Raw genomic sequence first — 15,416 nt, 5'->3', positions numbered from 1 at the left:
GAGATGACAGGCTGTGAGGCGGGGTTCCTGGGTTTGGTGCTGGCCTGCTGGTGAGTGGGGATGAATTCCATAGTGGCTGGCTGAGGAGTCCAAAGTGCCTCAGAGCTTGTGTTGGCTTGCTAATGAGTGAGTCCAGGGCCTGGGGGGTCCCAGGGCTGTTGTCAGCCTGCTGGTGGGCAGGGCCAGGCTCAGGGGGCATTCCAGGCTAGTGCTAGCTCACTGGTGGGTGTAGCTGGTCCCAAGGTCTCTGGATACAGGGTCCTTGGTGTCCTGAAGCTGATGTCAGCCTGCTGATGGGTGGGCCTGAATCCCAGGACCACTGGCTGTGGCACCCAAGGTGTCCCAAAGCTGGAGCTAGCCTGCTGTAAGGCAGGGCCAGGAGGTAGGGCCCCAGGACTGCTGCTGGGCTGCTAATGTGTTGGTTGGGTCCTGACAGGGTAGGCTGTGGGGCTGCAGTGGTCTTGGGGCCTGTGTCTGCCCTCTGGTGTGTGGGAGGATCGGGGTCCAGGAGATCCTGGGACTGGTGCCCACCCACCAGTGAGTAATGCTGGGTCCTGGAGTTAGTGCCTGCTATGTCAAATACTGTACTTCATCTTCACTATTATATAATTTCTGGCTTCAGAGGCAAACTGAACTAAATTTAGCATGGAAAACCGACTCAAGAATAGAGGTTATAATCCTGGGCTAGGCAATGGTTTCTTAGATATGATAGCAAAAGTGTAAGAAACAAAAGCAAAAATAGATACAGTGAACTACATCCAAATTTAAAACTTTCATGCTCCAAAGAACACTATTAAGAAAGTAAAAAGATAGGGAATCCCTTGGTAATCCAGTGGTTAGGAGTCCAAACTTCCATTGCTGGGGGCCCAGGTTCAACCCCTGGTTGGAGAACTATGATCCTACAAGCTCCTCAACATGCCCTAAATAAATAAAAATAAAAAGATAATCCAGAAGATGAGAGAAAATAGTTGCACAGTGTATCAAATATCAGGGTCTTATATCCTGAATATATAAAGAACTCATAATTTGAATAGATTGTGGTGATGACTATGAAATTTCTAAGAAACAATGACTCATATATTTAAAACGAACGAATAAAAGAATGCATATATGTGTATAACTGAGTCACTTTGCTGTATAGCAGAGATTAGCACAACATTGTAAATCAACTACATCTCGATAAAAAATAAAAATGAAAAAATAAACAGTGAATTGTAAGGTATGTGAGTTCTATCTCACTAAAGCTGTTTTTATTTAAAAAGAAATAAAGGTAGATGTCAAATTAGGGTAGAAATCAATTTTTTGTTCAACTGTACTGCTGATGGAACCAAGGTCAAAAAGGTATCAATTTCATTACTAGACAGTGACTCACTGACTCAAGCACTTAGTAGCTTTAAGAACTATTTTCAGTGACTATAGTTCATACATGAGGTTAAACAATTTTGCTTTCCATGAAAAATAGAAAAATAGAAAATAAATAAAAGGGAATAAATGAAACTACTGACTTGAAAATTACTTTGAAAAGATTTTTTGCAGCAAATTGTGAAAAAGTGACCTCAGATTATCTGAGATGATCTCAACTAATAAAGAAAACTCATCTTATCTCTGCCCTGCCTGAAGAGACCACCCAAGCTGCAGCTATTGAGGAGGGACACAAGAGAATGGAGGACAGTAACTGTCTTCCAACTGCAGGACGAAATATTTAGATATCATCTTTGGAAGTGATCCTTCTATTTACTTCTTTATGAAAATGAAGTATTTTAATAATAGGTAACTTTTTCAAAAAAGGGCTGGAATTAAATAAATTTACTCTAAGAATCACTACTTCATCTCTAAAAGGATGTTATTGTGGAATTGAAGCAAATTTTCAAATGTGATTTTCAATGGAAAATAAGCAGACTAATTTGTAGAAGTAAAATGGTCATAGGATCTAAGATAACTCAGTGCATATAATACCTCTGACGAAAAATACAAATGGTGACTTGGTAAAAGGAGAATGACAACCCTGTCCCCTCTTCCAGATCTGAAACTAAGTTTCCTTACCCTATAGATGTCAAAGGGTAAGCAATGTTGTACATTTCTTATCACTAACCAATCAAGAAATATGTTTCCTTTTTAAAAAAAAAAAATTTCTTTAATTATGGTATTAGAACTATGCTGAAGAGCTTGTGAAAAATGCACATTCCTAGGTATCTAAAGTAAGTTCCCATAATCAGAATTTCTGAGATGGGAGCTAGGCAGTTGATTGCTTTTTAAAATGATTCTTGGGACACTAAGTCTGAAAAACACGGCTTTTAAAATGTCTGGAAGGGGCTGGGGGATGAAAAATAAACAACTAATTTTTAGGCCTATACCTACTCTTTGACCCATCATTTGATAAAAATGTTTACCAAAACTGATTAAGTAATGTTAATGTAAAAGTTATTCTAGGGTTTCCCTGGTGGCTCAGTGGTAAAGAATCTGCCTGCCAATGCAGGAGACATCGGTTCTATCCCTGGTCTGGGAAGATCCCACATACTGTAGCTAAGCCTGTGCACCACAACTACTGAGCCTGTGCTCTGGAGTCTGGGAGCTGGAACTACTGAGCCCACGTGCCACAACTACTAAAGCCCGAGTGCTCCAGAGCCCATGGTCTGCAACAGCAGGAACCACGACAATGAGAAGCCTGTGTACCACAGCAAAGAATAGCTGTAACTAGAGAAAGCCCATGTACAGCAACAAAGACCCAGATAGCAAAAAAGAAAAAACTGTTATTCTATGACTAAGGGTAGGGCTATATGTGTTGGTATGAATATCTCTCAAAAATACAACATTAGAAGGCTACTTACTGTGAATGAAATTCCATGTATATAATGTCGCTAAGAGTCAGACATGACTGAGTTACTTCACTTTCACCTTTCACTTGTATGCATTGGAGAAGGAAATGGCAACCCACTCCAGTGTTCTTGCCTGAAAATCCCAGGGATGGGGAGCCTGGTGGGCTGCTGTCTATGGGGTCGCACAGAGTCAGACATGACTGAAGTGACTTAGCAGCAGCAGTGTTTAAAAACAACATGTAAAACTGTACTATACACTGTTTATGGATATATACATGTAGTAAAAAATCCAAAAACCATTGAAGAAAATGATTAAACACCAAGTTCAGGATGGTGCTTACTCTTGGAGAAAAAAGGATGGAAACAGAATTCAAGAGGGATACAAAGGAGGCCTTCTATTGTTTCTAATATTTTGTTCTAGAAATAAAAGATCTGAAGCAAATTAAGCAAAATGTTAAGATCTGACAAGCTCGGCAGTAGCCTATGTATACTTTCTATGTGCTTAAAATATTTTAGCTTTTCTTGACTTATATACTCTATGGTTATTTTAGAAAATGCAGAAAGTTTAGGAAAGTAATAACCCATTACTCTCAATCCAATTACTGAAAAGAGCTTTCTTTCCATTCTTTTAAAAATGACCTCTACATACCTGAATTATATCACTTTATGTTAAAAAATAATAATAAACTCAGATTTCTCTTACCTTCATTGTATCTTGGATACAATTAAGCAGCTTCATTTTCTTCCCATAGGAACTAAAATTATAACAGGATAAGCAAATCTGTCATTATTTGCTTAATAATAATCCTGGAATATATAATCAACTTTAGATTGTTAGAATAGAAGTCAGATTAAAAGGACAATTAATAATTCAAACATACTCCTCCCTAGAAACCCTCTCCTTCCTTTTCTTTTGAGACATGAGACTTTTGCCCTTAATCCTCCTTTCTTGGTAAATTCAGATTTCAACACTTCCCATATCTGCATCACTGAATGTTCAATATACACTTCAAACTTACTTAAACCTAACCAATGCCAACATCTACCCTAATGATCCTAAAATTTGCTTGATTTACGTAAGTGAAATCTCAAGATAGCCAGGTCTCTTTGAAGTAGAGTACAGTGATAATGAAAAATGATTTTGGCATCAGGCAGAACTGGCTCACATCTTCTCATGGAATCTACATGACCTTGAAAAAATCACTTAACCTTTTTTGGTATATTGATATTCTCATCTATAGCACAGAGATAATACTATTAATATCTCCCTCACAGGGCTGCAGAGGGATTAAACAGTGTGTTCACCACTGAGGTTACAACAGACTCAGTCCCTGCCCTCAAGAACTACAGAATTTTAATTATGATTACAGGTGTTATAGAAATTACTATTGATGTCCAAGTGAATATCTGTCCCATCAGCAGTGTTTCAAGTATAAGAATCTAGAAGTTTATTAGTGTGACCCTGTGGTATGTAAACAAAGTCATCTACCTAAATGGGCAAAGATGTCACATCTAGGACAACTACATTTTTTTGACAATCTGAGTCTCTGTCATATCAAAGTAACTTTCAAAGAGATATAATTGTCGCTTATGTCAATTAAGAAGTATCTAGGATACAATGAAAGGAAATGCAGAATAATACAAAACTTCTTGGCAGGGGTGGTGATCAGTCACAAGATCATGAATGAAAAAAAAAAAAAAAACAAGATCATGAATACTTTTAAAATTCACTATAGTGACGAGTTTCAAAGGTCCAAGTTTGACTTATGAGTACAGGTATGACTTAAGCATGAATCAAATATTTATGGTTTTAGCTTCATTTATACCTCCCTATCTTCCTCTATCAGTAATTACTCATAATACTAAAATTCTGAGAAAGAATAGGAATTTAACAGCTCAAAATCCTGTAGTTAATTTTCCTGCTTCATTTACACTTATTAATTAGTCTCCATTTACACTTACTAAATGGTCTAGGCATGTCAGCCTGATACCTGGCTGAAGCAGAAGGCAAGGGGTTAGGTTTCATCAATCCGCTAGCTAATCAGACTGAAATGTAAATCGTTTGTTGCTGCTGCTGCTGCTGCTAAGTCACTTCAGTCGTGTCCGACTCTGTGTGACCCCATAGACGGCAGCCCACCAGGCTCCCCTGTCCCTGGAATTCTCTAGGCAAGAACACTGGAGTGGGTTGCCATTTCCTTCTCCAATGCATGAAAGTGAAAAGTCAAAGTGAAGTTGCTCAGTCGTGTCCGACCCTCAGCGACCCCATGGACTGCAGCCTACCAGGCTCCTCCGTCCATGGGATTTTCCAGGCAGGAGTACTGGAGTGGGATGCCATTGCCTTCTCCAAATTGTTTGCTAAAAGTACTTAAATAGACTTGGAACCAGAAGAACTATAATTGACCTCTATGTTGTACCCTGAAACTCAGGGTAACTACAGAATTTAAGAATAATTTTCCTAAAATGTATAGAAGCATCATTACAGCTGATAAACCATTAAAGCAGCATGCTTTGTGTTTACTATTCCCCTCTCCTCAGCTGTTTGACGTAACAAGCACAGAAAAAGGCCAGGCCCAAGAAGTACTTAAAGGCAGAGCTATAATTGACAAAGGTTAAGCACTGTTGCACAGCACAGCATAACCAAGAATCACAGCATAAAACAATACCAAACCTAAACCAACCTCACTGCCTAGTCTTTCCCTCAACTGATATGCAGTATTCATTACTTAATTAGAACTCAAAAAGAAGCTGCTGCTAAGCTGCTAAGTCGCTTCAGTCGTGTCCAACTGTGCAACCCCATAGACGGCAGCCCATCAGGCTCCCCCGTCCCTGGGATTCTCCAGGCAAGAACACTGGAGTGGGTTGCTATTTCCTTCTCCAATGCATGAAAGTGAAAAGTCAAAGTGAAGTCACTCAGTCCTGTCTGACTCTTAACAACCCCATGGACTACAGCCTACCAGGCTCCTCAGCCCATGGGATTTTCCAGGCAAAAGTACTGGAGTGGGGTGCCATTGCCTTCTCCACAAAAAGAAGCTACCGTATTCATATAGAAATCATGAGGAGGTGACCAAAATGCGTGAAGGGGGTTCAAGAGGTACAAACTTGCAGCTATAAAATAAGTCATGGGTGTGTAATGAACATTATGATGACTATAGTCAATTAATATTGCAGTACATGTTTCAAAGTTGCCAAATGATAAAATACATTTTATATTCTAAGGCAAGGCAAGAAAATTTAAGTATAACCTGTTCCCTGCTTGTGCTGGGCCCTCTCTAATGTGCAGTGTGTATCTGGATTACATATTAACCAGACCTCTTCAAAGGTGAGAATGCTGGCCTGAGTGTAAAAAAAAAAATGCTGTTTTTCCTTCTGATGTAAACAATGTAACTCGTTAGAAGACGAATTTTTCCTTTCCTAACCCTGTAAAGGTCATGGTGACACATTACTCCTATGTGCAGATCTGGAGTATGAATCTCTGGTGAACTGTATGTAAAATTTCAGTGCGTCACTTTGATGTACCATCTGTTATCTCAAAAATGTACATGACTGTCTTTGACTTCTAACAGACAGAACATTCCTCAGAGTTTTCTAAAAGGCTGTCTCCCGGGTTATAATCTTCAGGTTGGCTCAAATAAAATTCTCTATTTCTCCTTTATATGGAATTCTAATTTTTTGTTGACTGGTGAGAGTAAACTTTTGTTGTTTTTTCGGTGTTGGTTTTTTCCTTGCGCAGCTTTCAGAATCTTAAGTTCTTCAACCAGGGACTGAACCTGTGCCCTCGACAGTGAGAGTGCGGGGTCCTGATCACTGGATTGCCAGGGAATTCCAAAGAAAGTAAATCTTAAAATTTCTCATCATAGGAAAAAAAATTTCTTTGTAACTTTGTATGGTGACAGAGGGTAACTAGACTTACTATGGTGATCACTTTTCTTTTCTTTTACTTTTCAATATATACAAATACTGAATCATTACATTATACATTTGAAATGACTATAATATTACATGTCAATTATACCTCAATAAAATTTTAATTAAAAAAATTACTGATTAAAGTATATTAAAAAGCCACCCAAAACCTGGAAATGTCTTTCTTTTGGCAAAAGTTATGATAAAGTAAATACTTTTGTTTTTTGGCTGCTCTGTTCGCTGAGCATGTTTTCTCTAGTTGTGGGGGCTACTCATAGTTGTGGTGCGAAGGCTTCTCACTGCAATAGCTTCTCTTGTTGCATCTCCTGAGCTCTAGAGCACAGGCTCAATAGTTACGGCACATGGGTTTAGTTGTTCCAAGGCACATGGCATCTTTCCAGACCAGGGATCCAGTCTGTGTCTCCTGCAGTGGCAGGCAGATTCTTAACCACTGGACCACCATGGAAGTCCCCAAATAAATACTTTAAACAAAGATTTGGGCCAGGATAGACTACAAGAAGATTTTATTTCTGTATTTCATCATTTCTGAAATGTAATGTTTCTTACAACTGATGTATACATTTATGTGACAATGTTTGTTATTAATATTTTTTTAGAAAAACCTTTTACAATCATCAGTTAATCATGAGGAAATACAGGAGTACTTGTCTAAACTGATTTCCCCATAGAAAGGAGAGCCTACGACAAGAGCCTGCATACAGGTAATTTATTTTGGGATGTGAATCCTGGGAAATGGAGTGGAGGGTTAGGAAAGGTAAAACAGGAAACAAGGGGAAAATACTTAATCAGTTGTATTGGTACTAATGTGAACAACTTCAGCTGATCCCAGTGGGATCCTCAAAGGTAGCTCTGAGCAGGAGAACTTTGTCAAAATGGAAATATTCTATATCTGCCCTGTCCAAAATGGTAACGACCAGTCATAAATGGTTACTGAGCACCTGAAGTATGACTAGTGGAGGTGATAGAATTCCAGTTGAGCTATTTCAAATCCTAAAAGATGATGCTGTGAAAGTGCTGCACTCAATATGCCAGCAAATCCGGAAAACTCAGCAGTGGCCACAGGACTGGAAAAGGTCAGTTTTCATTCCAATCCCTAAGAAAGGCAATGCCAAAGAATGCTCAAACTACCGCACAATTGCACTCATCTCACATGCTACCAAAGTAATGCTCAAAATTCTTCAAGCCAGGTGTCAACAATACATGAACCGTGAACTTTCAGTTGTTCAAGCTGGTTTTCGAAATGGCAGAGGAACCAGAGATCAAGTTGCCAACATCCGCTGGATCATCGAAAAAGCAAGAGAGTTCCAGAAAACCATCTATTTCTGCTTTATTGACTACACCAAAGCCTTTGACTGTGTGGATCACAATAAACTGTGGGAAATTCTGAAAGAGATGGGAATACCAGACCACCTGACCTGCCTCTTGAGAAACCTATATGCAGGTCAGGAAGCAGCAGTTAGAACTGGACATGGAACAGACTGGTTCCAAATAGGAAAAGGAGTACATCAAGGCTGTATATTGTCACCCTGCTTATTTAACTTATATGCAGAGTACATCATGAGCAACGCTAGGCTGGAGGAAGCACAAGCTGGAATCAAGATTGCTGGGAGAAATATCAATAACCTCAGATATGCAGATGACACCACCCTTATGGCAGAAAGGGAAGAACTAAAGAGCCTCTTGATGAAAGTGAAAGAGGAGAGCGAAAAAGTTGGCTTAAAGCTTAACATTCAGAAAACTAAGATCATGGCATCCGGTCCCATCACTTCATGGCAAATAGACGGAGAAACAGTGGAAACAGGGGCAGACTTTATATTTTGGGGCTCCAAAATCACTGCAGATGGTAACTGCAGCAATGAAATTAAAAGATGCTTACTCCTTGGAAGGAAAGTTATGACCAACCTAGACAGCATATTAAAAAGCAGAGACGTTACTTTGTCAACAAAGGTCCGTCTAGTCAAGGCTATGGTATTTCCAGTAGTCATGTATGGATGTGAGAGCTGGACTATAAAGAAAGCTGAGGGCCGAAGAATTGATGCTGAAGGAGGAAACAGACAGAACAGGCTCCATCTTAAAAGTAGGACTCCATGTTGGACCAGACTGTGGACTTTGAGCTATATGCCCAGTACATATGGAAACGACACAGCAACTGGAAAACCAGACCCCCCGGATGGAAGAACCCCAGGGCTCATACCTAGACTCTCCATTGCCTAAAAGAATACCCTAATTATCTGTGTAACCAAATAGAATCATAAATTCTATTATGCTTATTGGGGTATGACCACAGGCCTACTGATAATTGTCCACTGTTAACTACCTAGGCTTAGGGCATATGAATCACGGGTTACCTTTGATTGTATCTTTCTCTTCCTTTGTTCAGACTAGTTTCAGGGAATTTGGGGAGGTGGGTTTGGGCACTTACACTTAGGGTATATAAGGTTTTCACAAAAACTGGTTGGGGTCCTTGGCTAAGAGGAGACTCTGCCGTGGGCCCACCAGTGCAATCTGCACTTCACTATCTGCATTGTCCTTCTGAGTGAGTTTGTTTCCCAGAACACGTGGCTATAACAATGCTTTTGAACTGTGGTGTTGGAGAAGACTCTTGAGAGTCCCTTGGACTGCAAGGAGATCCAACCAGTCCATCCTAAAGGAAACCAGTCCTGAATGTTCATTGGAAGGACTGATGTTGAAGCTGAAACTCCAATACTTTGGCCACCTGATAGGAACAGCTGACTCATTTGAAAAGACCCTGATGCTGGGAAAGATTGAGGGCAGGAGAAGAAGGGGACGACAGAGGACGAAATGATTGGATAGCATCACCGACTCAACGGACATGAGTTATGCGTCAACTCCGGGAGTTGGTGATGGACAGGGAGACCTGGCGTGCTGCAGTCCATGGGGTCACAAAGAGTCGAACACAGCTGAGTGAATGAACTGAAATGAACTGTGACTCAGTGTAACTGAGAAATTAAAATTTCCATTTTAATTAATTTTAACACATAGCTAGCGGCTGCTGTATAGAAAAACACAGTTATAAGGAGTCCTGCAGAACCCACGTCAGAGTTAAGAGATGGACACAAAAAGACGTGATATATAGTGTCCCTTTTGGAATTTGTACTATTTTGTTAACTCATGTGTCCCAAGTTCTTGGAAGAATGCCTAACACATAATGGTCCTCCACAAATATTTGCTGAATAAATCAATAGTATTTGGATCCACAAACTACACGTTTCCCTTTTAAAGCAAAACTCTACTAGAAAAATCCATTCAGTTCAAATAGTAAGCAACTACTATACGTAAGAAATAGGTAGTAAGAGGGAATTTGGAGGAATGAAGTCTGTTAAAAGTCCTAAAGTGATCTCTTCCCTCAATCTACTTCCCTTACCAACTACTAAGCAGCAATGCACAAAGTAACTCAAGTATAATCCTTTGTTTTGATTCTTTGCTTACTGTTCCCACAAACAACACTTAACTAAGTGGAATTCCAGAAAAAAGACAGTATTTTACTACTGTTGCCAATTCCAATAGAAATAAAGTCTCTATTTAAGGAATATTTAGATATTGGATCCTCAACCTAGATCTTTAAAGCAGACCTAGATCTAGATCCTGGAATCTCCAGTCATACATACAGACCTCAACCTATACATATAACTTATGAAGGGTTTATCATGTGCTAATTACTTTACACACATTGTCACACAGGTATCCATTTCACAGGTGCAGAAACTGAAGGGTTAAATAAATTGTCCCATATCATTCAAATGAAAAATGCCAAACTTCTTTGGACAGTGTCTTTAACACCAAGGAAGCATTTCAGTCTTAAGACACCTTTAGAAAAAACCTAGAAATACGTTCAAGATAGGACTGCATTTTGCTTGCTAATGTTTTTTCCTATCAGTTCTACATTTTCTGATGTGAATAATTCAATTATTCTGAACTTGAGAGTAAAAAGTTGGTCACTACAAACTTCATGAAGGTTTGTCAGCAAAAATTTTTAAACAGGAATCATTAGTAATACTAAACACAGGATTTGCACAGCAAAAACAAAAACAACTGTTAAACAGCAGGCATGGTATTCTGTTTTAAAACCCTACAAATTTAAAATGAGGACAGTTAATACTAATGATCTTGGGCTTTGTCTTTCAAATGTGAATCAAAAGGTCTTAAGTGTGCTTGGATACAATGTGAATTTTATCATTCTCACCTTATTCCAAGATCTTCAGGAAAGGGCAGTAACGAACCTGACATTCTCTTCTCTATGGAAGAAAACAGAGAAAAAAATAAATGATTTCAATATTTACAGCATTTGCTTTTTCATTTCTTTCAGTTTGGATCCATCAGAATTTACTCAGATCAAGATTTTTAGAGCATCCAGTATGTTGCAGTGAAAAGGACAATGAGTTTTTCTCTTTCCCTTTCCTGAGAACAAATATAAAGGAATAGTGAGCAGGTCTCAACATTCCTAGTTTTTTTCACTTTGCTCCTAATTCTGAATGTCTGAATTTGCTTTTCTGCCCCCTAACTCTGCAGGAGCTACACTTCTCACCTATTTTCTTTTGACTCTATGCTAAATACATCCCCCTATCTGGTGTTTACCCTTACAACACCCTTCACCTTGTAGTTACATATCAGAAAGAAGGCCACAGAGCCACTGAACTGCCAGACTCAATCACTGGGTTACTAATGCCAGCTTATGATTGTCTTTGAAACAATACAAGAGGAAGAAATCAAGATCCTATCACCTTTATTCCTCATCACTGACTCCTGAGTGCAAGCCCTTGCTTTACATAAGCCCCCAGACTCCTCGTGGAGCGGGGGTGGGGTGGGGGCACAGTTCTGCAGGCAGGAGCCTACTGTGTTCCCCTCTCCGCCAGCTGAGAATAAAAGCCACTTTTCTATTTCCTCCAAACTCTGTTTCCATATTTTTCATTCAGCTTCAGTAGGCAGAGAAGGCCAAGATTTCAGCTGGCAACAAGTACTGGCAACAAGGTACTTCCCAGGTGACGAAGTGGTAAAGAATCCTCCTGCCAAGAGATGGAGGTTCAATCCTTGGGTCAGGAAGATCCCTTGGAGTAGGAAATGGAGACCCACTTTTGTGTTCTTGCCTGGAAAATTCCATGGAGCCAGCTCAGGGTCACATAGTGTGGATGCTGAACACTCAGGACTCAGCACCTCCCACGTGGGTTTGTTGGTGGGAGGGCAAAGGTGACTCTGGGCCCCCAAGTTTACAGCCAACCTTGCCCTTACAAGGCTAGGGTGAGTTAGATCAAAGCATGAACGTTCAGGTGTCAGGTGAGCAGGGCCTGGTCCAGTAGAAAATTTCTATTTTTTTGCTCTTTATAACTAGTGGTTAGAAGAATAATTCTTGAATATATTTCTCTGGACACTGTACAAATATTTCTATAAATTTTTACAAGTGAAATTCCCTGTAAGCAAAAGGTATTTCCAAACTGTCCAGGGTTAAACAAATTGATACTTTCATCAACTTTATTAGATTACCCATTTCTATTATCAATCTTTAAATATCTTTTTCTGTGTTTACAAGCTGGTTGTCAACTGTTTGTTCTTGTGTTTTGCTCATTTTCCTACTGGGGTGTTTTTTTCCTTGCTCTTAGCTGACTTTATAACTTTGGATATGTTCTCTTTTCTTTTCTTATTGGTTTATTTGTTCCTGTATTGCTGAGGGAAATTCAGCGTATTTTGATGAGAATACTTGTTAAGATATAGCTGGGATGAATTCTGGAGTTCAAAGACCTAATCTTAAAATCCAACTCTGTTTTTTTCTAGTTGTGTGACCTTTGAATCTCAAATATACCATGTTAAAAAACATGGATCACAGCTTCTAAATTCCTGTAAATCATATTCCAAAATGAGGAAAGGGACCCAGCACCTTGTGCTTAGTTTGTCAAATAAAAATTAATCTGTACACAAGTTACTGTGTATAAAACAACAAGTTCCTACTGTATAGCACAGGGAACTACATTCTATATGTGTATATATGGCTTCCCAGGTAGCACTAGTGGTAAAGAACCCGCCTACCAATACAGGAGACATAAGAGATGCAGGTTCAATCACTGTGCTGGGAAGATTGCACGGCAACCCACTCCAGTATTCTTGCCTGGAGAATCCCATGGACAGAGGAGCTTGGCAGGCTACTGTCCATAGGGTTGCAAAAAGTCAGACCCGACTGAAGCCATGCACACATGCATGCATATATAAATAAATGTATATATATATACATACTTCTCAGGTGTATATATATACATCTCAAGTGTATATATATATACACACATACTTCCCAGGTGGCGCTAGTGGTAAAGATTCCACCTGCCAATGCAGGAGACACAAGAGATGCAGGTTTGATCCCTGGGTGGAGAAGATCCCCTGGAATAGGAAATGGCAACCCATTCCAGTGTTCGTGCATCCTTAGACAGAGAAGCCTGGAGGGCTACAGTTTATAGGGTCACAAAGAGACACAAATGATCATAGCATACACACACAATTTGTATAACTGAATCATTCTGATGTACACCAGAAACTAACACAACATTGTAAATTAACCATACTTCAATTTTTAAAAAAATCTAAACTTAGGGACAGACTTTAATTAATGAGAAAAATTATTTGCAATAGGGAGAATGCTTTGATCTCAGAAATCTGCAAGTGGCTCAAAAAAAAGATTTTTTTTTTTTATAGGATAAAGAAGGGACAAGCAGAGATAACCAGAACCTTTGGAGGAGAAGTGACCTCAGTCTAACAAGACATTGTCTGGCTGTAGTTAGGTGCAACATCCATCAAGCTATTCTTAAGACTTGAACCACTAAAGATCCTCCCACCCTAGTCCCCAGCCTAAGCAAACAGGGCTCCACCCTCAAACTGCAAAAGTTTTCTGAATTTGCAAATCACACCCACTTTCCTATTGAACACTTCAGAGGGTAAAGCAGAGGTTAAGCTTCACATCGCTTACAGGAAGCTCAGTAGATTTCAAGTGGATGGATGTTTGAACTTGAGCCAATAAAGTTGCTTAAAATTCATAACCTACAAGCCAAATTGCAAGCTCCTGGGAGTTCAGAGGTCAACTGAGCCACTCTAGAGTTTAGAGTTAGCGAGGGAAACTGCTTTTGGATAACAAAACATGATCTTCACCAAGCTCTGCAAGTACAGGCACCAAGCCCGTAGAGTCCTACCGGGATGGTACGGTAGGCGATGAGGATTAAGAGATTAACAAAAATTTTCTTTCCCCGTTAGAAAAACTCCCGGTTGGGAGGGGAGCGGAGGAAACACAAACTTTCAAGCACTCAGAGAGTGTGTGCTAAATTGCTTCCGTCATGCCCGATATTTTCCGACCCCATGGACTGCAGCCCGCCAGGCTCCTCTGTCCATGGGGATTCTGCAGGCACGAATACTGGAGTAGGTTGCCATGCCCTCCTCCAGGGGAATCTTTCCGACTCCCCAGAGATGGAACCTGCGTCTCATTTTAGTAAGTCTCCTGCATTGGCTGGCGGGTTCTTTACCATTAGCGCCACCTGGGCAGCCCCTTCGAGCATCCCCACATAATCTAACGTGGCTAGTGTTCATGCAGCTGCATCAGCAGAGGGGTGTCCTGAACCTGGTGAACATGAGTGACAGCAACCCTCCCACTTAGGTTCTTCTAAAAAAAAGGGACCCGAGACTCGCCTCTCCGGCGCCGGGTTGTTAAGTTCCTGAAGAAGCCCACCAGAGTTAGACCAGCTGCTCCCTCTTTCTCCTCCAGGGTCCCAACCCCCAAAGTCCGCCCCCTGCCTACGGGTCCCCAACCCCAGACGCCCCATTTCTCCTTCCTCTCCATCTCAGGTCATCCCTCCTGGGCGCCGCCGCCACAGGTCCATCCTTTCGGATGCCTCCCACGTGTCAAGTCTGCCCTTCCCTTCCCTCGGGTCCCCTTCTCCGGGGGCTCGCCGCCTCAGGTTTTCGCTCTCCGCCTCAGGTCATTCCCTCCTCGGCGCCGCCGCCTCAGTCCACCCCTTCGGGTGCCTCCCGCGTCCGGTCTCCCTTGGCCGCTCTGGCCCCTCTTAGAGGCCCCCGCCTCAGGGCGCCCTCTTCTCAGGCCCGGCTGTCGCGGGCACGGGTCGCCAGCCCCGCGGCCCCTCAGCAACCCAGCTATGATACCTCGGCAGCGTTTCAGCAGTTCCGAATCGCTGAAGCCACAGCGCCTTAGGAAGGACCACACCTGCTCCGGGCCCCAGGTTCGGTAGTCCGGGTCGAGATCGTGGCTCGGGGACGTCTCTGCGTCTGCGAGAGGGGAGTCTGGCGGCGTTCTTGGGCTGCCATCGCGCCGGGGCCGCTTGGGGGTGTTCTGGGAGTCGGCACTCTGCATGGTTACGCACACACAGCTCGCCTCAGCACACTCAAGAACCCCGGCGCCCGACCCGCGCGCAAGCGCACTCGCAGCTCGTCGCCGGCCGCGAGTCCGCTTAATACTGCCAGGCTGCAGGCCGACCGCGCAGGCGCACTGACAGCTCAGGCCTTGAGGCCAGACAGGCCGCCCACTTCAGTCCCCCAACCCCCCAGCCCCTGCGCAGGCGCAATGACCGCCCAATGGACCTAAACCGCAACCAGGTATTTACGGTAAAGCGAGTGAGTAGAAGGAAAAGTGAGGGTAGTGCTAATAAGGGGGGGAACCGGCAAAGAGTGTGC

The 15,416-nt window shown here is 41.7% G+C and overlaps 1 protein-coding gene across 3 annotated transcripts in view; it reads right to left on the bottom strand.

Annotated features, from left to right (window-relative positions):
• Nucleotides 1–15,205, bottom strand: part of SAMHD1 (SAM and HD domain containing deoxynucleoside triphosphate triphosphohydrolase 1) — a 67,367-nt gene extending 52,162 nt beyond the window's left edge. The window contains exons 1-3 of one of the 3 annotated variants that reach the window (XM_027558601.1): nt 14,889–15,205; nt 10,945–10,996; nt 3,520–3,571 (exon numbers count right to left, since the gene is read on the bottom strand). In XM_027558601.1, the coding sequence (XP_027414402.1) occupies nt 3,520–3,571; nt 10,945–10,996; nt 14,889–15,096 (312 nt within the window). In that variant the 5' untranslated portion in view covers nt 15,097–15,205. The remainder of the gene's footprint in view (nt 1–3,519; nt 3,572–10,944; nt 10,997–14,888) is intronic. The other 2 variants (XM_027558602.1, XM_027558603.1) reach the window with 2 other exon arrangements.
• Nucleotides 15,206–15,416: the final 211 nt, after the last annotated feature.

The sequence above is a fragment of the Bos indicus x Bos taurus genome, chromosome 13 (genome assembly GCF_003369695.1).
Source record: "Bos indicus x Bos taurus breed Angus x Brahman F1 hybrid chromosome 13, Bos_hybrid_MaternalHap_v2.0, whole genome shotgun sequence".
NCBI lineage: Eukaryota > Metazoa > Chordata > Mammalia > Artiodactyla > Bovidae > Bos > Bos indicus x Bos taurus.
Note: the sequence above shows the minus strand (reverse complement) of the source record. Positions and strands in the feature narration are given on the sequence as shown.